General features: G+C 43.7%; 1 protein-coding gene across 5 annotated transcripts in view; it reads right to left on the bottom strand.

The window, feature by feature from the left end:
- MID2 (midline 2) overlaps positions 1–23635 on the bottom strand; it is a 101278-nt gene extending 77643 nt beyond the window's left edge. The window contains exons 1-2 of one of the 5 annotated variants that reach the window (XM_043571136.1): positions 23346–23635; positions 8968–9683 (exon numbers count right to left, since the gene is read on the bottom strand). In XM_043571136.1, coding sequence (XP_043427071.1) covers positions 8968–9627 — 660 coding nt within the window. In that variant the 5' untranslated portion in view covers positions 9628–9683; positions 23346–23635. The other 4 variants (XM_043571137.1, XM_043571133.1, XM_043571135.1 and 1 more) reach the window with 4 other exon arrangements.
- Between the last annotated feature and the right edge of the window lie 213 nt (positions 23636–23848).

The raw sequence follows: 23848 nt of genomic DNA, 5'->3' as shown, positions 1-23848 counted from the left end.
ACTTCGGCTCCGGTCATGATCTCGCGGTTTGTGAGTTCAAGCCCTGCGTCGGGCTCTGTGCTGACAGCTCAGAGCCTGGAGCCTGCTTCAGATTCTGTGTCTCCCTCTCCCTCTGCCGTCCTCTGCTCACGCTCTGACTCTCTCTGTCTTTCAATAATAAACGTTAAAAAAAAATAAAAGAATCCTGCTGTGATTTAAAAAAAAAAAAAAGATGATCTGAGCCAGTGACCCCATTACTATTTATCGACATGCTCTTTTTCTGACATCCTGTCTGCTCACTGATGTTCCCAGATATTCCAAAAGCCAGTAGCCAAAAATCTTAGCACATTTTTGGGGTCACATTCTGCTTTCTTTTTTTAACTGCTTGTCTTAAAATACTCACTTTGCTTTCGCTTCAGTCTGTCACTTTATGTATCAATTACATATGGCCTTTCAACAGCAGAACACACCATCTGGTCCACCAACTGAAGCCCACACCCTTATGCTGGAGTGTCTTCCATCCCCAAACATGTATTTGCTGTTATACAGGCATGGGGCTATGTCCCAGAATGGGATCCAGGTGATATACTGGATGTACAAGGTCTACTCTACTTGAGGTTTGTTAGAGAATGATTAGACTGGTCCTCAAGCCAGGTGAACCAGGTAGCCATCCCTCTTTTTTCCAGAATGTTCTGAAGACATTCATTAAAGACCCATGCCTCCCATAGGGCCCTTATCAGGAATGTTACATGGACCATCCTGCATTTTGTTTCTTCCCCCTCTTTTCAGGTGCACAGCATGGTTAAATCTCTAGCATTAAAGCATATATTATTTGGTCCTTCTAAAATAAAACACTAAATCCAGTGTTTACTTTGGTAACAGAATTGTGAGCCAAAGCCAACTCTGCTTTCCTGGAGTCCTCAATATTGTATTCTACTTGAACTGTTCCTCTTCAGTTCCTGCCTGTCATGTACATCATCCTCTTTCTCCTTTACCTGCTCTTCTTTCATGTCTACCTTCTAGACCTTGAGTGTGCTGCAAGGCTCAGTCCTGGGCCTTCACTCAGCTCACTACTGCATGCCTCTACCTCCATGCTAAAATCATTCAATCTAATGTCTCTAGCCCTGATCGTTCCGCCACCACAAAGGCCTGAATTTCAACTCCTTCTACAACACTTGCCCTTTTGGTTCTGAGAGTACCCCGTGCTTTCTCTCCTCCAGATATTTGAGCAAATTATTTTCTCTCTGCTGGAGCAGAGGCTCCTTACTCCATCCCTGTCCCCCAACTGGGCATCCAAAAACCTACCCAAAGTCTCTTTTGATGTCCCTCCTGTGCTCTCTCTCAATCCCTTGTGCTTCCACTGTCACAGAACTCACCACACTGTCTTATAACTGTGTCCTTAACTATCTGTCTCCCAACAGTAAGCTGAAAGCTCCACCAGGGCTGGGACTGTGCTTTCTTTATCACTATAACCCCAACATCCCTTCTGGTACTTGGCATGTAATAGGTGTTCAGGAAATGTTGGATGAGTGAATGCATGTTGGATGACCCACGATCGTATCAAACTCAAATCTGAAGCCAAATCAGCCCACCCAAACTGCCAGCCCCTCCCTAATTTCCCCATTTCTATCCCCGACCCACTGTTCTTCAAGACATCTCCTACTCCAAAATCATTTTTTACTTCTTTCTCTCCATCGTCTGTAACCACACAGTCATTGGCCAAGTCCCGTCAATTCGTTCTTCATTCTCTCTCCATTCTGACCCTCTTTTCTGACAAACTCATTCCTGGTTCCCTGTTTTGAGCTCAGTGACTTCCTTTCCCTGATTCTTCCTCTTTGCTTCAGAGAATCCCGTGCAAACCTCTGTCATGGCACTTATCAGGCTGCCTTGGAATTTCTGATGTACTTCTCTGTCTCTCTTACTAAGTTCAAAGCTCCCCAAGGCAGGGACTGTGCCTCATTTCCGGTGTCCCCAGCTCTGACCACAATGACTTGAACGGTGTAAGTGTTCAGTAAACAAAATGAGTGTTCATGGATTGTTTGTTAAATGAATGAATGAATCCCTGGCCTCGATCACTGGTGCTACAGTTTAAGTTATTATCTGGTCTGTCTTCAGGGGAGATAAAGAACAAGACATTACCTCATTATATCAACCTCCAAGAACTTGTATGTCAGTATCACATTTTCCCCTTTCAAATTCACTTCTTTGGGTTTAATAATTCTTTCCTCACCTATTTTATATTTCTGTAATATGTTCCTTTGCCCAATAAGAATAGACAGGATTTTCATCCGCCCAGGAATTGGTCTCTGAGTCAACATTTTGTAAATTGTGCTCAGACTAATGATTGTTGTTAGCTCCTTGCAGATGTTGGGTAGGAAAAGACTTGGGACAAAAGAAACAACAAAAACAGAGAGATAACAGCACAGATAATAGGAGTATCCACTTGCTAAGCTTGCTCTCAAACCTATAGAAAAACAACAGAAAACATCTTCCAACACAGAAATGTTCTATGAGAACAGAGCCAGGTAATCAATATAACTATTGGAGGTAAAAGAACAGGAATTCAGATGAGTGTGTTAGCACACAGTTTGAGTAGAGATGGAATAAATGCATTTTTATCCCCCTGCCACACAAAAAACACACAGAGAGAGATTTGTATATAGTATAGTAATGGGGAGCAAGTCTTGGACAATTAAGAGACCACAGAGAAGCCAGATCTATAAGCAAGAATGATTTTATGATTGTCAGTTGAAGGCTAGTTTAGCTAGTTTAGAAACCCATGACAGATATTACCCTTACCCCCATACATACATGTCCACCACCATATCTTAAGAGAGTGCAAATCTGGACTCAAATGCTTTGCTCATACTATATTTCACTACAGTGGCTCAGTACCTAAGTGAGTGAAATTGAGGAAAAACTTTTTCCCTCACCTATGGTAACCCAATCTGGCCTCACTGAAGATTTTTCTAATCATGAGGACTTATGATATGGCTTATTTATCAGGGAGATCCTTAGTCTCAGGATAGGTTCTACTGAGGCCATACCCCTTCTTAGGGGGAACATACTCATGACCTTACACTTATGGCTCCCTCATACCCAACTTATCCACAGATATGCCCACAGAAGATTAACACAGATTCTCTCTCCGCCTCACACACAGTGACAACACATTTATAGATATCCATAGAAATACAAACACAGTCATTCTCAGCCACTCAACCATGCAGAAATACATACATTCTTGTATGGTGACACATACATATGTATGCAAATACACCCTCTCTCAACCCAGGCTTTCATAAAGATATTTCTTTCTCTTATATGAATCAGCATGCTGGTTCTGAAACTGTCAAATGTCCATTGGTAGATAAGTTGAGAGGACATCTGTCTTGGCAGACAGAAGTGGGTGTCAAGTGGGTGAGCAGAAAAATGACTGGGAGAAGGCAGTGGCTGAGTGAGAATGGGTGGGTGGATGACAGAGCAATGGAGTAGGAAGAAGAGCAAGTAATCAACTCTGATAAGATTCTAGAATATCATATTTTCCAACTTTTTAACTCTCGTTGTGGCTTTCCTTTGAACACTCTCCAAGTCTCATATCTCCCTTCTCTTTGTCTAGCAATCTTTAGTTCTCTCTGTCTCAGCCTCTCTTTTCGTGTGTGTGTGTGTGTGTGTGTGTGTGTGTGTGTGTGTCTGTGTGTGTCTGTGTGTGTTTTACTTTCCCATAACAAAAAGCTTACTCTAGTGCCAGGTCATATTTTATAACAAGATCCCTGATATGTAAATGTAACTGCATTTAAGAATTATTTGTAGTAATGAATTTGTGGAAATGTAATGAGAAAAAGAAAATGTGCTTGTTTATTCCTTTCAGGAAATTCCTCTATTCCCCCCTGGTTTTCATCAGCTATATTTTTGGCAGGCTGTGGGCATGGAAATGTGAAGACATCACTCTCAAAGAGAATTAGAATAATCACATCTGATTTATACAGATGTCACCATAGGGTTAGGCAGTTGGAAAATCCAGCAATTCAAATGAATAGGAACTTAAAATTAAGGACATGCCATACTTTTACTAACACTCTGGCTTTGAACATTATCAGTAGTGCACAGGAGATTCTTTTCAGACTTCGAAAGTAGTCATAATGGCAAGACAGATTTCCATCTTACAAGATGAGATCTAAAGCAAGCTAGAGATGCTGGTATACTTCCTGTGGATCCATTTTAAAGATTTAATTCATTTGGATTTCTTGAGCATATACTTACTATGTGTGCAAGACAGCAAGAATACTGGAGAAATAAAAGACATTATGTCTGGCCTCAAAGAATGTATGGTACCATTGGGGTGTGTTGGAGTGGCCTTGTAGGGGTTCAGTTGAGAACTACAGAGTAGGTAGGATTCCTCAGCAGGTCAAGAGAAGAGCGTGAGTCAAAGTTAAGAGTTAGAAAAGAGAATGAGTGGTATGTCTAACAGACTGTTAGGAGGCTAGTCTGGGCAGATAAAGGTAGCATGTCTGAAAGTGGTAGCGGGGAAAGATAGATGGGCAGCACAGGAACCGAATGGTACAAGACTTTGAATAAGCAGTTGAGATCTGTCATCAATACAGAGCCACTAAAACCTGACCTCTTTTTAGAAAGCCAACACTTACTAATGCAATGACATTGATCTTTTCTAAGGGGAGAAACTCGTGACAATGAAAACTCTAATACGTGAAGCATTTTTACAGTAAATGAAAAGAAGTAATGGAGAAAATAATTACTCTGATAGGCCTTACTATTGTAATAACTGCCACAAACAAAATTATTCTTTGAAATTGAAGAATTTAATGGAACCACTAGTAAGTAGCCTTCTGAAGGACACATAGTTAGAATGGACAACTAAATATGGATAATAAACCAGACTAAGTATCCCAAACCCTCTAATTCATTTTGAGTACATGTTAAGAAGACAGGCTGGCCTCTGGTTATTCTGACCTTTCATCTTATAACATAACAGTTTGTTTATTCTTTATCAAACAAATAAATACTAGAGACCACTAATCCAACTCGGGGAGGTTAGTACAAAAAAGGGTGGTTATAAAGGCCAAAAATGAAGCTCCAGAACCAAAAAGTACAAATAAAGAGCAATTATGGGTGCCTGGGTGGCTCAGTCAGTTAAGCATCTGACTTTGGCTCAGGTCATGATCTGGCAGTTTGTGAGATCGAGCCCCGCGTCGGGCTCTGTGCTGACATCTCAGAGCCTGGAGCCTGCTTCGGAATCTGTGTCTCCCTCTCTCTCTGCCCATCCCCCACTTGTGCTCTGTCTTTCTCTGTCTCTCAAAAATGAATAAACGTTAAAGAAAAAACCAAATAAATAGCAATTCACTTACTGGCCAGAACGTAAAACCCCTAGATATATATACTATCATCCTTTCCACTTCTCCTGTAGGACTCTCGTGCTCCCCTCAGGGTCAGCAGAGTATGCCCAAGCCCATCTCCCCCGTAGCTTCTGACAACCAGCTTTCTCCTTTCTCCTTGGGGAAGAATCCAGCAGATTAAGAAGATAATCCTAAATGCTTTTCTAACTTAAAATGAACCTAACGAAGTGAGTATATGTGACACTAAAAGTCAGGCTTCCTCTCTGCTTAATGTGGAGAACTAATAGCCTTTTATACTTGGACACCAAACCAGAGTGATCCCCACACATCCAACACACACACACACACACACACACACACACACGTGTGCGTGCACACACACACGCACGCACGCACATACCACCTCTCCCTCCCCAAAGTCCAAGATGTTCCAGAGAACATAACAAACCACACGGTTGGGAATGATTCATATGTTTCCACTCTCGGTCCAAACATGAGCAAAAGAAGTTTCCACTTAATTTATAATCAGAATTTTCTGCACATTTCCTAAAAAAATTAAAGGGGAACAATTCAAAATCTGGGCATTCTTTCTCCAAAACTTTCTGATTAGTTACAGACTAAAGTATCTTTTTGGTAAAATACTTTTGTGCTCAATCCCAGCCTGGAGACTAAGTGCCGTAGCTGCATGGTGCCAAGTATCTAATCAGTCAGCCAATGTTTTCATGTTTTCGGATGTTTTCAAAAAGCTGGGGTTCTGCATATACAGGCTTATTCTCTCCAGTCTTTTGTTATCTCAACCATACATATGGATACAGATTTTTCTGTTTGGAGTATTTCTCAAGGTCAATGCCTTATTATAGTTCCAACACCTGCAAATATTTGGCAGAGACTATTCCATCCATATCCTCTACTCTTCCTGCAACCCCACCCCCATCTCTTACCATTATGAGGCTATAAGTTTATACAGTATGTCCTTCCCCCTCCCCCAGTGCTGTTAATCATTATCTGTGACCCATGAAGTGTGCAATTGCCAGAGCATAAAGGTAAGTTTCAAATCACATTTCATGGGCAAAACTTAGGTCCAAAACAAAGGCAGCATGCCACAGTAGAAAGGATACTTAGGTCAGAGTCTAGAAGCTGAGTTCCAGTTCCAATTCTGTGACTTTTTTTTTTTAATTTTTTTTTCAACGTTTTATTTATTTTTGGGACAGAGAGAGACAGAGCATGAACAGGGGAGGGGCAGAGAGAGAGGGAGACACAGAATCGGAAACAGGCTCCAGGCTCTGAGCCATCAGCCCAGAGCCTGACGTGGGGCTCGAACTCACGGACCGCGAGATCGTGACCTGGCTGAAGTCGGACGCTTAACCGACTGCGCCACCCAGGCGCCCCAGCCAATTCTGTGACTTTGATCAAATCACTTAGTCTATCAAAGTCTTAGTTTACACCACATTAAAGTGGAAGGCTTCAGCTAGACCAAGAGTAAGGCCTAGCATCTTAGGATTCTAAGAACTGAAGTCAATGAGATTATTCCTCTCTGCAGCTTTGGAATGAGAATATCATTCTCATTGAGTGAAATCAACAAACACTGAGCTTTGTGCAAATTTGTAAATATTAGATATAAATAAAAATCAAAAAAGGCACAAACCATTGTCAAAGTGACTACTCTCAATATTACCTGCAGCAAATTACAGAAGGGAAAAGATATCCTGTTCTGAGTATTGCTACTTTCACCAACTTCATAAAATTTGTACCAATTTTTTTAAGTTTATTTATTTATTTTGAGAAGGAGAAAGAGAGTGAGAGGGTGGGGCAGAGAGAGAATCCCAAGCGGGCTCTGTGCTGACAGCAGGGCTCGAACTCATGAACCAGAGACCATGACCTGAGGTGAAATCAAGAGTCGGACTCTTTTTTTTTTTTTTAATTTTTTTTTTCAACGTTTATTTATTTTTGGGACAGAGAGAGACAGAGCATGAATGGGGGAGGGGCAGAGAGAGAGGGAGACACAGAATCGGAAACAGGCTCCAGGCTCTGAGCCATCAGCCCAGAGCCCGACGCGGGGCTCGAACTCACGGACCGCGAGATCGTGACCTGGCTGAAGTCGGACGCTTAACCGACTGCGCCACCCAGGCGCCCCTCAAGAGTCGGACTCTTAACCAACTGAGGCAATCAGGCACCCCCCTTCATAAACTTTTTATGAAGTTTTTATGAAGTCAAGTTACCCTGACTTTTTCAGAGCATCACAAGAGGAAAATCTCTGCTTCCTTCTTGCCCTCCTTCCATCCTATCTGGGTCTTCCTTCCAAACTGGCTTATATATCCAGTCTCTTTTGGGGTAGTAATTTTATCAGTCATTTAAACATTTTGCTTTTCTGGAATTTCTGCTAAATAGCTCCCTTCTTAAGAGAAGTTAAACCACACAGCAGGCAGGTAATGGGAATAAGACAATTGGCCGGGGTTGGGGGGGGTGATGCACCTGGGTCACTCAGTTGGTTAAGTGTCCGACTTCAGCTCAGGTAATGACCTCATGGTTCATGAGTTTGAGCCCTGTGTGGGGCTCTGTGCTGACAGTTCAGAGCCTGGAGCCTGCTTCAGATTCTGTATCTCCCTCTCTCTCTGCCCCTCTCCCACTTGCTCTCTCTCAAAAATAAATAAACATTAAAAATTAAAAAAAAAAAGACAATTGGCCAGAGCTGACATTTGTTAACATCAATGTGAAGTAGTAAGGTTTTACAAAATAGGCACTGAGACCTGCACATAAATATCATGTGGCACAACCGCTTCGGAAAACTCTGTCCACTGAATGCAAATGAAAGACTAGGAACTTCCAAGGCGGGGAATGCAACCAAGTGGTTCAGTCTGCAACCCACAAAAATGAACATTGGCACAAAATCTGGTACTGGATTAAATATTTATTGCCTTCGGCTTAAATTTTTAGGTCTGATACTTGATTATCCCTCCTGATTTCGTGGTAAACTGAGGTTCCTTTTTGTCCGTTTGTGTGTTTTGTTTTGGATTTTTTTAAGGCAGGCTTAGAATTAGCCCCCTGTTAAGGGCTTGATGGCAATTTGTTGCAAGCGGCCGATGCCAAACATTTGTTGTTTTACTGTACTGAGCATGCAAACACATACACAGCTGTCATCCACAAAAATCTCTCACCTCCATATAAATACACTCAGACACCTCCACCCACACCTCCACAGACACACACCCAACCTTCCCGCTGCTAGACCCATACACATGCATATCAGCACATATGCTAATTACAGCACACCTACATAGGTACTCACATACTTAAAAGAAGAGGTGGAAAGATCATGATATGTAGTGTGCAATATGTCACTGACAAAGGAGAGAGGGCATTGTGTCTCTGGACAGACTACTGGTGTGGCAGGCCAGGGGCTAACCCTTCCAGAACTGGCCAGAGGTGAATAAATGCAAGGAGGTTTATGCAACAGATGAAACAGGTTCCAGTGAGAGCTTGCAAGTGAGCAGAGGCTATTCCTCATGAGAACAACTTGGAGTGAATTTACTTGTCATATAGAAAAGTGGACCTAGCTTTATTAGGGAGCTTGCTAACTGTACAACTGTGTGTAAAGAGACCAAGTTGGGTAAGGGATATGTCCCAGATCCCTTACCTTGAGTTTCTCAAATCGGTCATTCAGGGACGCGACCTGATGGTCTCGGTGACGTCCCACCAGTTTGCATAAGGCACAGATCAATTGGTCATCAGATACACAATACATGTTCACTTTCTCATTTTCATGGTCCAGGCAGGTGATCCCTCGAAGATGTGTGTCTGGCACTGGTTCCACCAGGCGGTGGCTGGTGAAAGGTTTCTTGTTGGGGTGTGTGGCCCGCAGGCAACGGTCACAGTAGGAGACCTCACAGGTGATGCATGTTTTCACTGCATCCCTTGGCGGGTCCTGCTCACAGAATTGGCAAGCAATTCGCTCACTAGACATGGCAGTGCTGGGCCTGTAAGTCCTCTCCCGGCGGCTCTCACTTGGGGAATTGGGCCCACTGACGGAAGCCTTCTGAAAGCGATCGATAATGTTCTGCAGAGTCACATTCCTCTTGAGGCCGTCCAGGCCCCGGTGGTTCAGCGAGATAACATACCTGCACGTTGGACACTGAAAAGCGGTAATGGGTTCAATGGATTCACCAGAGCCGCAGCTCGAGACCAAGATTCGATGGGCACAGCTGAAGCAGAGGCTATGAGCACAAGGGAGAAGAAGGGGGTCTTCAAACAACTCTAGGCAGATTGGACAGGTCAATTCAGACTCCAGTGTTTCCATCTTTAGTGAAAATAATCCTGCTGAGGCATTAAGAACCGCAGAGGCTGGGCTTTCACCTGCAAGGAATACAATGCAAGAGTCACTAAGTATTTCCAAAGGAAAAGTGGTTGCAGCATAATTATACACTAACCAATGGAGGCTTTACATGCTAGATTCCTCAGTGATGCTGGAGCAATAGCAATGCAATCTGGGCGTTAATCAAAAAGCCTTTCTCCCCTTCACACCTTGTGGTTGACAAATGCTTGAGTTTATTTTCCTGCACTAATAAGAGAACCAAGTGGCCACCTCGGAGTCCTGGTTTACTGGTCAACATTACTATTCCAGCTCATAATACTGGCCCATGCCAGTCACATATTATCCACTGAAATCTCTTGTCCTGGACTATGATGAGTCTGTGCAAAATTCTCAATCTCCATTCTCCAATATTGGTCTGTATTTTACTTCAAGGTAAAATATAGGGGCTGCACCTATTTCACCTCTAGTGGAAGGAAAATCAGGTCATATTTCAAGCTAACTCTCTGGCTTTTGAAGTGACTCCATTCTGAGAGCCTGTGTAAAAAAACAAGAGTGAGCTGCAGAAGAATGTACTTCTCGGTGCAGAATAATAAGTTCTTCAGAGTGTGAACTTTAATTACTTCCTGTTACCATTCATGGAAATTCCTGTTCTATCCCATTTCTAGTAAACTGAGTTACTAGAAACAAATGATGCTAGTATCCACTTCCTTCCCTCACCTCCAGAAAACCCTTCATCTCATCAAGCTCCATGAGAAATGATTTCAACTGTTCAATTTACTCAGCAATAGTTGCTGATCAATACTGACAACATATCACCTTGTGGTTTCAGCTGGATTTTATTATAAGACACCCACTGAATTAGCACAAACCTACTATGGAACTCACCTCCCCATGTGTCTTAAAATGTAACAAGATGCAAATCAACATCCAGATATAAATTAGCAAGGTGAGGAGCCAGAAATTTTCAGACCTGGTAGTCTTCATTCTGGTACATGTTTTGGAGAGTAAAAGAAGTCATCCAATTAACATGAAACTAATCTCTTGGCCAACCTATTTCTTCTGCCACAGATATTTCTGAGCTGAACATAGAGATACTGCCACGGGTCTTCTGTTAAATAAAACCAACACAGAGAAATGTTCTAACCTAGCCTTAACTAAGGACAAAACTATCTGACAAAAAATGTTAATCCTATTTATAGAAAAAGAAAAACATCATTTGCTTTTGAATAACTTTTGTTCATCATCTTACTAGCACTGGAGACCCTCACCAGGGCTTGAAAATTTTGATTCTGCCACTGATATTTGTTCAGATTTTGTCAATCAGTGACCTCTGCCTAGCCTTCTCACAGGATACTTAAACGCTGAGTACAATTATACCTTGTGAATAAGTACAGTAGATGCATCCCTAAAAGTTGTTTCTAAATCAAACCTTTTAAGTGCACGAAGATAACTAGCTATTTAAGGGAAATCTAAAGGAAACTGGGCTGTAGAAGTAGAAAGTCTTTTTGTAAAATAGCCATTCTCAGTTGGTCTGGAAAGTTCAGATGTTTGGATAACCACTTTCTTAAAATGTGAGACATGTGATATTCTTATTTTATAATTCACAGGTGCTTCAAAATTGTTGGCTGGCAATATGTAGCTTATATTATCTATCAGCTTTCACCTATAGAGATGAAAAAGTAAACCAATTACAATGTGCATATATCACAGAACCTTAAAATTGGAAGAGACTTTAGTTAGAGATGATGGATTCCAACTTTTGTTCCAGGCAGGAATACTGCCTTTGATAGCCCCACTGATCAAATTCAACATGTCCATAAGTGAATTTTTTATTCTCCCCCAACCCCCCTCAAAAAAAAACCCCCAAAACACCTGCTCTTCTTCCAATTTTCCCTATGGGATGAATATCACTATCCAAGCCTGGAAACGTAGGGGTCTTTTCATTTACATGGTTATCATGTAAATGATAATGACATGGTTATCACCACAACCACTGGTGGCTTCCAGAACATTCTGTTTTATTTCATTTACATATCTGTCTCCAGCTAACTCCCTCTGCTCCTTGAGGGCATCAACTATTTCATATTTTTATTCATAGCATGGTGCCTCATACACGCTAGGTATTCAATAATTGTTAAATGAAAGATCCCTTAAAGTACAGGTTGGAAGAAAGGACCTAGCATTTATTGAGCACCTCTTGTATTCTGAGTACTGTTAAGCACTTTACACACATTATTTCATTAAATTCTATCAAGAAGCCTGTGAGAAGGGGCATTTAGGTGGCTCAGTTGGTTAAGCGTCTGACTCTGGATTTCGGCTCAGGTCATGATCTCATGGTTTGTCAGATCGAGCCCCACATTTGGCTCCCCACTGAATGCAGTGCATGCTTGGGGTTCTCTCTCTCTCCCTTCCTCCCTTTGCTCCTCCCCTGCTCGCTCGCTCTCTCTCTCTCTCAAAATAAATAAATAAAACTTTAAAAAAAAAAAAGAGAGAGAGAGAGAGAATCCTGTAAGGAAGGTACTACCATGCCCCTATTATATTTAGGAAATTGGGGCTCAGCATTGTTAAGTAAATCAACCAGGAATTATACATACCCACAGCATTGGGTCAGTCTAATGCCAGTGCCTGTGCTCTTTCCCCTACACCTTTATTTCAATCATCCCACCTCCTTCACTGAAGTTTCTCTTGACTATTTACAAGAGTGTTTCTAAACAGCATGTTTCCACTTCTATTTTTGTCTCTCTGTGTCCCCCCCCCCAGTTTCTCTGATTCTTCCTCTCATTCCAAGTCCCCTCCAGAATCATATCTTTTCCTTCTAGGCCCAACTCCACTTCACACTGCATTTCTATTACTACCTCTTCCAGAACTGGATGTCTGCATTCTTTAACATCTGCATTGAAAGCTACCTGGGAGAATTGAGAAAGCCTCCCTCCAAAATGACAGTTGGTCAGGGGCGTCTGGGTGGCTCAGTTGGTTAAGTCCGACTTTGGCTTACGTCATGATCTCATGGTTCATGAGTTCCAGCCCCGCGTCAAGCTCTGTGCTGACAGCTCAGAGCCTGGACCATGGTTCGAATTCTGTATCTCCCTCTCTCTCTGCCCCTCTCCCACTCAAGCTCTCTCTCTCTCTCTCTCTCTCTCTCTCTCTCTCTCTCAAAAATAAATAAACATTAAATTTTTTTTTTAAAAATTGACAGTTGGTCAGAAGCATTGCTAAAGATGTCTATGCATTCAAACCTATACAAAAACAATTAGAGTACTTGTGGTACTCCTCTAAGTCTTACTTAGGAGAATGCCATACAAACCCTTCTCTACAAGCCAAAAAGCTCTTCGAATTTCCCTGAAACCGTAAATACTGCTCCTGAGTAAGTGTAACACTTGAACCTCACTATGAAATTAAGCTTGGGAAAGTATGCTATGGGTCAGCATTGCCTTGAATAAGATCAAAACAGGATTTTTAACCAGGGATTTCTGAACTTCCTAGAACAGTTTAAAGAATGTTGTGTGTTTGTCATATATGCATTCTCATGGGGAGAGGGTTGTCCACAGCATTCAAAATGTTCTCAAAAGATTCCTTGACAGGGGCACTTGGGTGGTTCAGTTGGTTTCGTGACCAACTCTTGATTTGGGCTCTGGTCATGATCTCACAGTTCATGGGTTCGAGCAGCATCAGGCTCTGTGCTGACAGTGAGGAGCCTACTTGGGATTTGCTTTCTCCTTCTCTCTCTCTGCCTTTCTCCCACTTGCACTCACTCTCTCCCTCTCTCTCTAAATAAATAAATAAGCATTTTTAAAAAGCAAGAAAAGGGGCGCCTGGGTGGCTCAGTCAGTTGAGCATCTGACTCTTATTTCAGCTCAGGTCATGATCCCAGGGTCGTTGGATGAAGTCCTACATTGGGCTCCATGCTGAGTGTGGAGCCTGCTTGGGATTCTCTCTCTCCCTCCCTCTCCCTCTATCCCTCTCCCCGACTCATGCTCTCTCTCAAATAAAAAATGGAAAAAACATTTTTAAAAAGCAAGAGAAAAGAGTACTTGACAGAGAAAGTCAAACACTAGTGCTCTAAAATAACCCACCTTAATGATTTTCAGCTCTACAAAGAATAATAGAGGATGGTTACAATTTGTTGCTTATGGTAAGTAATTTTTCTATACTGCTTCTATTCTGTTTTATCTTCAAGTCACAATTGCTTTAGCTGAGACTGTGGAACTGAATCTTTTTCTCAACTTCTTCAAACATCTGTTCATCTCATCTCTCATTCATGAGGCCACCTTGTTCTGGTCACTCCTAATATTTCAGCATCCTTTCAACTATGTCCCATTTTCACTACCTTCCTGATTATCTAACCACCTTTCCCCATAAAATTTATCTGGCATTTACTATGTGCCAGACACTAAATAATACCCTTTATATGCCTTATCTCATTTAATTTTCACAACAATCCTCTAAAAGGTAGGTACTATTATTATCAAAAAAAGTAACTTCTCCCAGACCACACTTATTTGCAAGTAGCAGAACTAAGATTCAAACCTAGAATAAAACTGAGAATCCAGAAATAACCTGATATATTCCTATATTTACAGGCAAGTGACTTTTGATGAGGATTCCAAGTCCACTCAGTGAGGAAAGAATAATCTTTTCAACAAATGGTATTGGGGCAACTCCATATCCACATGCAAGATGATGAAGTTAGAGCCCTATCTCACACCATATAAAAAAATTAACTAAAAACAAATCAACAATCTAAATGAAAGTGTAGAAGCTATAAAACTCTTGGAAGGAAACATAGGTGTAAATCTTTGTGAAATTAAATTAAGCAAAGGTTTCTTACATGATACCAAATGTACAAGCAACCAAAGAAAAAAATAGATAAATCTGACTTCATCAAAATTTAAAACTTCTGTGTTGCAAACCATCAAGAAGGTGAAAAGACAGCTCACAGAATGGGAAAAAATACTTGCAGGTCATAGATGTGACACAGGTCTAGTTATCTAGAAATATACAGAACTCTTAAAACTCAACAATAAAAAGACCAAGAAAGTGGGCAAAGGATCTGAATTGATATTTCTCCAAAGATGATTTACAAATAAATGATTAGTAAGCATATGAAAAGATACTCAACATCATAAGCCATCAGGGATATGCAAATAAAAACCACACTGAAACACCACTTCATCATCATCAGGATGCCTATATTGATTACTACTTCATACCCACCAGGATGACTATAATTTTAAAAAATAGCAACTGTCAGCCAGGATTTGGAAATATTGCAACCTTCATACATTGCTGGTGGAAATGTAAGATGGTGCAGCTGCTTTAGGAAATAGTCTGGCAATTCTTCCAATGGTTAAATGTAGAGTTAGCATGTGAGCTAGAAAAACTGAAGATGTGATCACTCAAAAACTTGCACACAAATGTTCATAGCAGCATCATTCATAATATCCAAGTGGTAGAAATAGTCCAAATGTCCATCAACTGATGAACAGATAAACAAATGTGGTATGTCCATACAATGGAATATTATTCATCAAGAACAAGTAATAAAGTACTGACACATACTACAACATAGATGAGCTTTGAAAGCATTATGCTAAAAATCATATGATTCTTTTTATATGCGATGCCAGAATAGGCAAATCCATAAGAACGAAGGTAGATTAGCGGATGCCAAGGGCTGGGGAAAGAAAGGGATGGGGGGTATGTGTGACTGCTAATGGGTACAGAGTCTCTTTGGGGGATGATGATAACGTTCAGGAATTAGTGGTGATGGTTGCATGACTTTGTGAATATAGTTAAATCCACCAAATTGTATGCTGTCAAACAGTGAAGATATTATGATACATGAATTACATCTGAATTTAAAACAAACAAACAAAAAAGATTCAAACCCAGGTCTGACCCTGGAGTATGAACAGTTCACCACTGTACTACACTGCCATCTATGCAACTGTGTAGTCATTCTAAACCCTACTGGATTGCTTATTCCTTCCAATTGTTTTTGTAGGTCAAGGTTTGGCAATCCCCTGGAACACCTCTAATGATCAGTGGATGTCAGAAAGCTCTCAGCTCCCAACTTTTATTCGTTTACATAATATAAGACTCCTAACAAAAATACTTGACTCCTACATCACAAAATACTTTCAGAAAGGACAGGGGAAAACAGTATGGCAGAAATGAAACAACGGCAAAGTATCGCAACTTCAAAAAGTCTGTGAATCACTAATCTACGCAGAATTAGAGAGTTCACTAAAAGATAAAGACAGGATGTGAAACTGATAGAGTGTGAACTGATAACAGGTAATCATGAAGCTTTAGCCAGGAAACACAAGAGTTTGTCATAAAAATGCACTGATGAAATGGCTGGGCAGGCTGGTCTACCAAGTGCCATGTTAAGAAACAAATGCTCACACGCACATACACTGATTTGTTCATTTAGTTACTGCCATGTAGTCAAATATGTACATTTACGTATTTGCCCTTGCTCTATTATAAAACTGTTTCTGTCTGCTCTTTCTTCACCCTGAACCCTGCTCTTTTTTCAGGCTGACAGCCCTGAAAAACAGAAGTCTATGAGAAAAAAAAAGTAAGAAGGTATCATAAGGCTGTGTGAGTAAGTAGAAATACAAAAAGAGGAGCTTTGGTACAGGTGATTAAGATAAAAATAATGCATTCTATGCTTATGAAATGAAAGATTGATTTCAGCATGATCTGCACTTGGCAGAATTCTATTACTTCAAATGTGATTTGAACATAATTAAATGTCCCCTTATTTCAGCGGTTATATTCCATCCAGTTTTCATCTTCTAGGTCTGCAGAGCATGGCCCTGGGCTCTCATTACCTCCCTGAGAAGCCATGGTCCCCCCTTCTTCACAGAGAAACTGTGAGTGTGAAACCAAGCCTGACCTCTGAGCTATAGAATGAGGATTGAGCTGAGCTGTAGGACTTGTTTAAAAAAGAAATTAATGTAAAATAAACATTCTCCAGGATATTAATGCGAATGTCCCATGAGCTTTTCCTTTAAAACACTACAAACCCACCTCCCTGCCTTAGGGGAGGAGAGAATGAGTCCCGGCTTTAGTCTGATGTTTCCTTAACTATAAAGTGTCGTTCAAGTTGGACTAGAATCACTGGACGATCTCTTTAAGATGTTTTCCAGCTCTGACATCCTATTATTACAGAGCTCTTGCTATCTGTTCCCACACAGGAAAGACACCATGGCTTATTGAAAACTAGCTCCTCAAAACACAAATCTTATTTATTAGTGTGACTAGAAAGGCTGACCAGTGAAGGGCATCATCATGAAAGGAACAAAATGCATTACTTTCCTTTGGCTAAGGCAAGATGCTGAATGACAGTGGCTAGTTTTGCCTGGTGTATACACCTCAAGGAAGATATAATGGGTGCTCCTAGAGGACAAGGAAAGGGGAGAGGAGTCCCATAGGAGGACAAACCAATGAGAACACCTTTTGAAACTGAAAAGGAAGACAACCTTATCCCAGAATGCAATTAGTAGGAAAGGACCCCTTGAAGCTGAAAAGATCATTTGGGAACCTAAAAGGCAACCAAGGCATAGAATTCTCACCCTAAAGGGACACAAACTGCAAACAGAAACCCAGAAAAAAGAGGCTAGGTGGTCAGTAAGTGTAACTAATAATAACAGCCATCTCACATTTGCATACCATTTTATACTTTCAAAATGGTTCCAAAGCCATTATCTCATTTGATCCTCATAATAGAGCCTCGTTAGAGTCCTGGCTCTAAACTGAATTAGCTGAGTGATCCTAGGTGAGACATTTAAACTATCTGGGCCACAGCCTCCTCATCTGTGGATTGAAAACTACCTGCCCTACCCAGTTCACAGGCTCTTATGAAGATCACATGTGGATAAAATAAAATTATTAACTGGCTTTACAAATACAGATATTCTCATCATACATTCACAGATGACAGATACAAAACAAGTTATTGAGGAAAGCAGCAAATGTTTGGAAAATCGTCCAAACACATGGTTGGCATGATGGAGAACAGTCACACTCCCTCGCGAGTTTTCTGGAGGACCATGTGTCTGATTATGGTATTTCTTATGTTCATATGTCTCCCCTGTTAGACTGGAGCCCCCCCCCCCCCACCAAGGGAAGAACTGTTTCTCTCCTTCCTTTCAGCTTTTATCATGCTCAGGACTAGAGGTTGATTACCGACTGACAGCACCAGAGCCAGTTCCTGTCTAAAAGATTATTAAAGCCTACTTAATATTTTATAGCATGTGGATTTAATGATGTTTTCTTTACAATGATTAGCTCCTAAATCCAACCATTGGCCATTTCATATAATATGGTCATCATAAACATTAAAATGAATATCACAAGGGGCACCTGGGTGGTTCTGTCAGTTAAGCATCTGACTTCGGCTCAGGTCACGAATTCGTGGTTCATGGGTTTGAGCCCTGCATTGGGCTCTGTGCTGACAGCTCAGAGCCTGGAGCCTGCTTTGGTTTGTGTTTCTCCCTGGCTCTCTGTACCTCCTTGGCTCTCTCTCTCTCTCAAAAATAAATAGACATTAAAAAAATTTTAATAAAAAAATGAATATCACAATAGCAGAACAAAAAAGTCCTAAATTTACTACAAACGCGGAAGATTAATGTAGGGAACCAAGGAAAGGATTTGCCAAGGTGACACATGATAATTGACAGGAATCCTAAGTATGGTTCATAACACCTTTATCTTAATGCAAAATACACTGGCAGTTGCAAGGTTGGAGAACAAACTTAATCTACCTTCTGCTACCAGTACAGGTTTCCATCTAGGACTGCTTTTCCCAACCTATCTAACCCAGTGAAATATTTGCAAATTTTTAAATGCTCAGCGACACACCTGGATGGGCAGTCCTCTCTACTTCTACAGGATAAAATTGGCAATATATGTATGTAGGGCATACTGTTGAATGTTAGGCTGAGAGCACCCCAAGTTCAGGTCAGAAACAAGGGACAGAGAACAGAAGCCTATTTGAAATCAAGCTTCTACTCCCTGGGGAATCACATGGATCCTAGCAACACTGAACAAAGGGCTATAGACAAAGCAATTGAGGATTCTGGACCGTAAACCATTTTTCTATCTCTGGGCCATATACATTCAGACATGTCACTGTCTTACATTAGTGTTGTCTACCATGCCTGGACATTATGTTCCTAACTGCGCAAACTGTAAATGCTGAAATTTTCCTTTTCAGGAGGATTTTCATTTGTATAATAGGTTTGTTATCAGATCATTTGGTCTCTGTAAGAGAAAAGATCCAAAGCCTGGGGATGCTGTTCATCAACCAGTGGAGTCTGACCTGCAGGAAAGAGTCTGAGACAAAGCCCAAGGTCAAGCAGTCATAGGTCTGCAGGGAGACAAGAACCGAAGTAGGCTAAGTCTTACTAAGGATATTTTGCTAACACACTTAGACCGAACCCACACCCTTGTGTGCACTCAGGTGAGCCCTACATGGAGCAGGGAGTGGTGGGATGTTGGTACATTGCTCCAAACCCCTCCACCACTCATACTTTAACCATCTAGCAGTCTTAGAAGCTCATAGGATTTCTAAGGGAAATGCAGGAGCTGGGCGATCGATTACTGAAAAGATTGTGTCCATCTATGGTCAATAGAGAAGGGGAAGATGGAAAAGGAGAAATAGTAGGAGGAGCCACAGACCTCTAGTGCCTGTGGAAGACTTTTAGGAGAGCTTTCATTGATGGAAAATAGGAAAACATACTGATCCTTGGAAGAGAGGGGAAATAAAGAGGGGGCTAGTGGTCTGCACAGGGGGCTAATTGGGAGTTGGAGTTTCTGGTCCCAACACCACTGATCCGGTCTTCCCATTCATTAGCATGATCCAATATGCTGGTTGAGAAACACTTCTCTAGTCTCTTCCCTACACTGCTCAGTGATGAACACAACATTTTTCGAGAGACCGAAATACAGTGATTCCCGCAATACCATCTGGGTACCAACACTACATTCCTCAAAAAGTGAACCACGGGAGACCCTTTTGAACTGCTGTGTATCCAGCAACAACATGTTACACGTCATAATCTGACAATGCCATGCCCTAAGTCAAGACTCCCAGCTCAAGTGAGGAGGCGTTTCTCAAACACAGTGCCCTGTCTTCCCCTTTGCAAGCAAGAGAAGATGAAAAATGTGAAACGGAAATGGAGCACCCCCTGGCCTCCACTAGCAGCTAAATCACATGGCCCCACAGCTAGGGAGTTACCAAGATCCCTAAAAATTGAATGACAGACACACAAGAGGCCAATCAGGTACCTCTGGGAACACCCATTTGAGACACACTCATGCCTCAGCCCTGCCTTTGCCTCTTTTGGGGGGCTCTGTGTCCCTGGTGGGAAAGAGAGAACCTGAGTGCTAAGAGACAGACAGAAAAGAGGGCATTCTCCCCCTCTTCACCACGCCAGTGGGGTTTGCTGAGTAGCAAAGACATACTCCTTCTGCTGTTTCCTTCTCAACTGTCATGGTGCCAGCAGATTTTATGGGAGGAGGGATGAGGGAATGGACGGACTCACTACCCAGAGCAATTTTTGGATTCAATTATGAGACTCCACTGGCACTGCTTTAGGATCTGCAAGTTGGAGCAAGTTGCCCTGCTCTTAGAGGAGGGATTAACTAAACCAATTTCAGCTAAATCAATTTGCACTGTTCAGATGATACTGTTCATGAAGCAACCAAGTCACTTTGATTTGTGGCAGGGCTTCCCAGGGGTGGCCCTGCAAGGTACAACATGCTGGAGGAGAAGTCTAGCAGTCATGAGAGAGGGAGGGGAAAAATTACCCCCTTCATGTCCCTAAGCTTCTACCCCTGCCTCACTCCTCCCTGTCCTACTCCTGGAGCTGCAAGTATGGAGGCAGGCCTCAAATAAGGAGGACAAAATACCAGGCCAAGACTGGGGCCTCAGCCCAGTCAGCAGAGGACTCTGCACATTGTAGGTGCTTAATAAATACAGTTGACTCACCGCTGGTAGATGCTAATCATGCTTATATTGCCATGCCTGAAATGATTTCTGCCACTTTTCAGTAGAAATTAACTGCCCCCATACAGGCTAAAAATGGGTGAGGTTATGTTTTCAAAGGGAGTCTGACTCAGATTGTTGGGTTGGAGTACATTAGACATGATTCAAGCCTTGACTTAAAATAATCACTCTTACTCTGTATGCCTAGTGTTATGCATGTTTTCATTCAGTCGTAGATGCATTAGGAACAAAAACAAAACAAAACAAAAGAGACGTGGGACCTAAGTATGCTAATAGATTTGGCTCCCAGGGGGGCTAATAATGGCAAGTGAAGCTTTCCAGTAAACTGGGGTTCCTACTTACACCCAGTCAAATCCATTATCCCAATAAAAGGTAAATGAAGTACTTTATTGGAAAAGTATAATGCTGAGGGTTTATAGAACCCTTTCATCTTCAAAGGACCAAGCCGAGACTCACAATACCCAGCACACAATATTATGCCTTTTACACAAGTGCATCAACTATGAAAGAAAGGTCATAGGAATGTCCTAAGGCCAAAAAGCCAAAGTAACATCAGATTTGGGGTAAACTCTCTGATCTTCCTGACTCCTAGACCTGTATTTCTACCACACAAATCAAGTCGTGAGGAGCAATCAGGAAAAAATATAATTCACATTATGTATCTGTATTATGTTAATTGATTGGGCAGGAATATATATAAATAGCAAAGACTGTTTCCCCCTGGGGGCAGTGATGAGTGGAGAGGGGTGAAAAGCGGGATGTGAGGGTTGGGGTAATCAGCTGGGGTTAAGCCAGACAGAGGGGAGGGAATCTCCCCATTCAGCATTCTCCTTCTATTGGAACATTGCCAGAGAAGTGATGAGAGAGAATACTGGGAGGGAACAGAATAGGGTTAAAGGCAGCCCTTATGGCCCAACTTGAGAATCCAAGGAATCAACCCACACACATTACTTGTCTATTTACACAGTCTCCACTATATTCCTGCATAAGGGCTCCTGCTCACAAACACAGTCATCACTATCCACTCGCCCCACACTCAGAAATCCTCAAAAAGGCAAACTGGTTGAGAAGCAAGAGGCTGCAGAGCTGGGAGGCAGAGCGCACGGGTTGATTGGGGGCACTCTGGGGAATGGGTGGGTTCTGGTGGGAGATTTGGGTGGGCAGGTAGATGTGTGAGGAGGCAGGAAGAAGGCAATTGAACGTGAAGGCGGGTAGGGGAGTGTGGAAGAGAGAAAGTGGAGAAACCAAAGACCCCAGGATCCCAATGTCCTTGTCTGTGGGGTGGGGGGGGCGAGCCCTCCAAGAAATAATGTGCTATATACACAGTACTAAGTAACCTAAACCTTATCATCACCAAAAATGTTTCTGAAAATCGACTCCGCCGTTATTTACTTAATTCTTACGAGCCAGGAATGGAAAAACCCCACCTCTCCCCGGTTCGGTCGCAGTCTGTCCTCTGGAAAAATGTTAAGTTTTCCCTCTCTCCCACTGAGCCGGTTTCGCAGCTAGGCCAGAAATAAGGAACCTCCCGGACGGAGACCGGAGGGTCGCTGCCCTGGCAGAAAAGGGATTAAGTTTCAAGGGGCCTCCCCGCCGGCAGGGTGTCCGCAGCATCTCGGGCTGCTGCGGCAGCCACCGCCGGGCGGATGGCCGGCCGAGGGGCGCCGCCCGGGCCGAGGAGGCTGCGGGCCGCGGGAGCGTGGGAAGGCGGCGGTGCCCTTTCCCAGACTCGCGCCCAGGCGCCGGGGGAGCCGCTCGACCGCCCGCGCCGGGCCGGCCGGTGCGCTGGAGGCCTCGGGCAGCCCCGGCCCCGCACCCCGGAGTGCAAACTCCGTCCCAAGAGGGCAGCGACGGGCGCCCCGGCCAGGCCGGGGGCCGCCGCCGCCGCCGCCGCCTCCAGCCCCGCGGGCCCCGTCACCCCGCCCCGCCGAGCTCCGGAGTCCTCGGCCCGCGCCGGGCCCCAGCGGCACCTGAGAGGCGGCCGGAGCGGGAGCCGGAGCCCGGGCCGAGCCCTACGCGGGCGGTGGCGCTCGGCTCCCGGGGCCGCGGTGAGTGGGCGCGTTTTACCCATAGCGTTCCCGGGTGCCAGCCATCTCCCTGGCGCGCCCGAGGGCGCCGGGCGCTCGCCTGCCTCCGCTGGGAGCTGGCTCGGGCTCTGGCGCGAGCTCCCCGACCTCCACCGCCACCGCCGCCGCCGCCGCCGCTCTAGGCCGCCGCCTTCGCTGCCGCCGCCGCCGCCGCACAGCAGCCTGGATCCGCCCGCCCGCGCGGCCCGCCAGGGACAGCGCGGCGGCCGCGACGCTACCGTGGCTGGCTCTCCCGAGCCAAACTTAAGAGTTTTCGCCCCTCAGTCCAGGGGCAGCACCATGACACCACGGCGGCACCACACTGTCATTTCCGCCGCCGCAGAGGAAAAAAAAAAAGGCAATCCCTACGAAAAGGGGGGTGGGGGGCAAACAGGGCTGGGGCTGACGCCCTGAGGGAGCACTGGGAAGGGCCCCGGCAGCAGGGGCGCTCGGCCACCTTCTACGGCTCACCTTCCGCCGCCCCCGCCGCTCCCAGCTCCCCCAGCCCCTCCTGTGGAGGCGCATCTACATGTTTTCTCCCCTGGCAGGAGTGACCGGAGAAACCTGAGCAAGCAAAGACAGCGAGTGGGTGGGGTTCGGGTTACTACTGTACCTACCAGCTGATTCCAGCAGCCTTTTCTCCAGCGCCCTGTCATCTTGAAGGAAGATACACGGAGACGGGCCCGGGCGGGCGTGTGTGTGTGTGTGTGTGTGAGAGAGAGAGAGAGAGAGAGAGAGAGGGCGAGAGCGAGCGAGCGCAGAATGTGTGTGAAATGCAGAAGGAAGACTATGGAAAAACTCTTCTCCCACCCGCCAAACCCCTGGTCCCACAAACCACTGGGTTAGAGCACCGAAAAGGCTGCTGCAACCGCAAGAAGAGAGTTCCTAGGTCCACCTCACAGGTCCTCAGATGAAGCTGCTGGATGCAAAGTTAACTACAGAGTAAAACAAAAACAGTGGAGGAGACAGAAAAAGGCAGACAATTGAAGGAAACCCAACCCCTCTTTCTTTTTACAAAGGGAGAATGGCTAGGTTTTATTGGCCCTGGGCAGAAGTTGTGGGGATGGATTAAAGCCACAAAAATTTAAAAACAAAACAAAGCAAAACAAAAGAAAGTACA

The sequence above is a fragment of the Prionailurus bengalensis genome, chromosome X (assembly GCF_016509475.1).
Source record: "Prionailurus bengalensis isolate Pbe53 chromosome X, Fcat_Pben_1.1_paternal_pri, whole genome shotgun sequence".
In the NCBI taxonomy this organism is placed as follows: domain Eukaryota; kingdom Metazoa; phylum Chordata; class Mammalia; order Carnivora; family Felidae; genus Prionailurus; species Prionailurus bengalensis.
The sequence above is the reverse complement of the archived record's forward strand: the minus strand, read 5'-3'. Positions and strand labels throughout refer to the sequence as shown.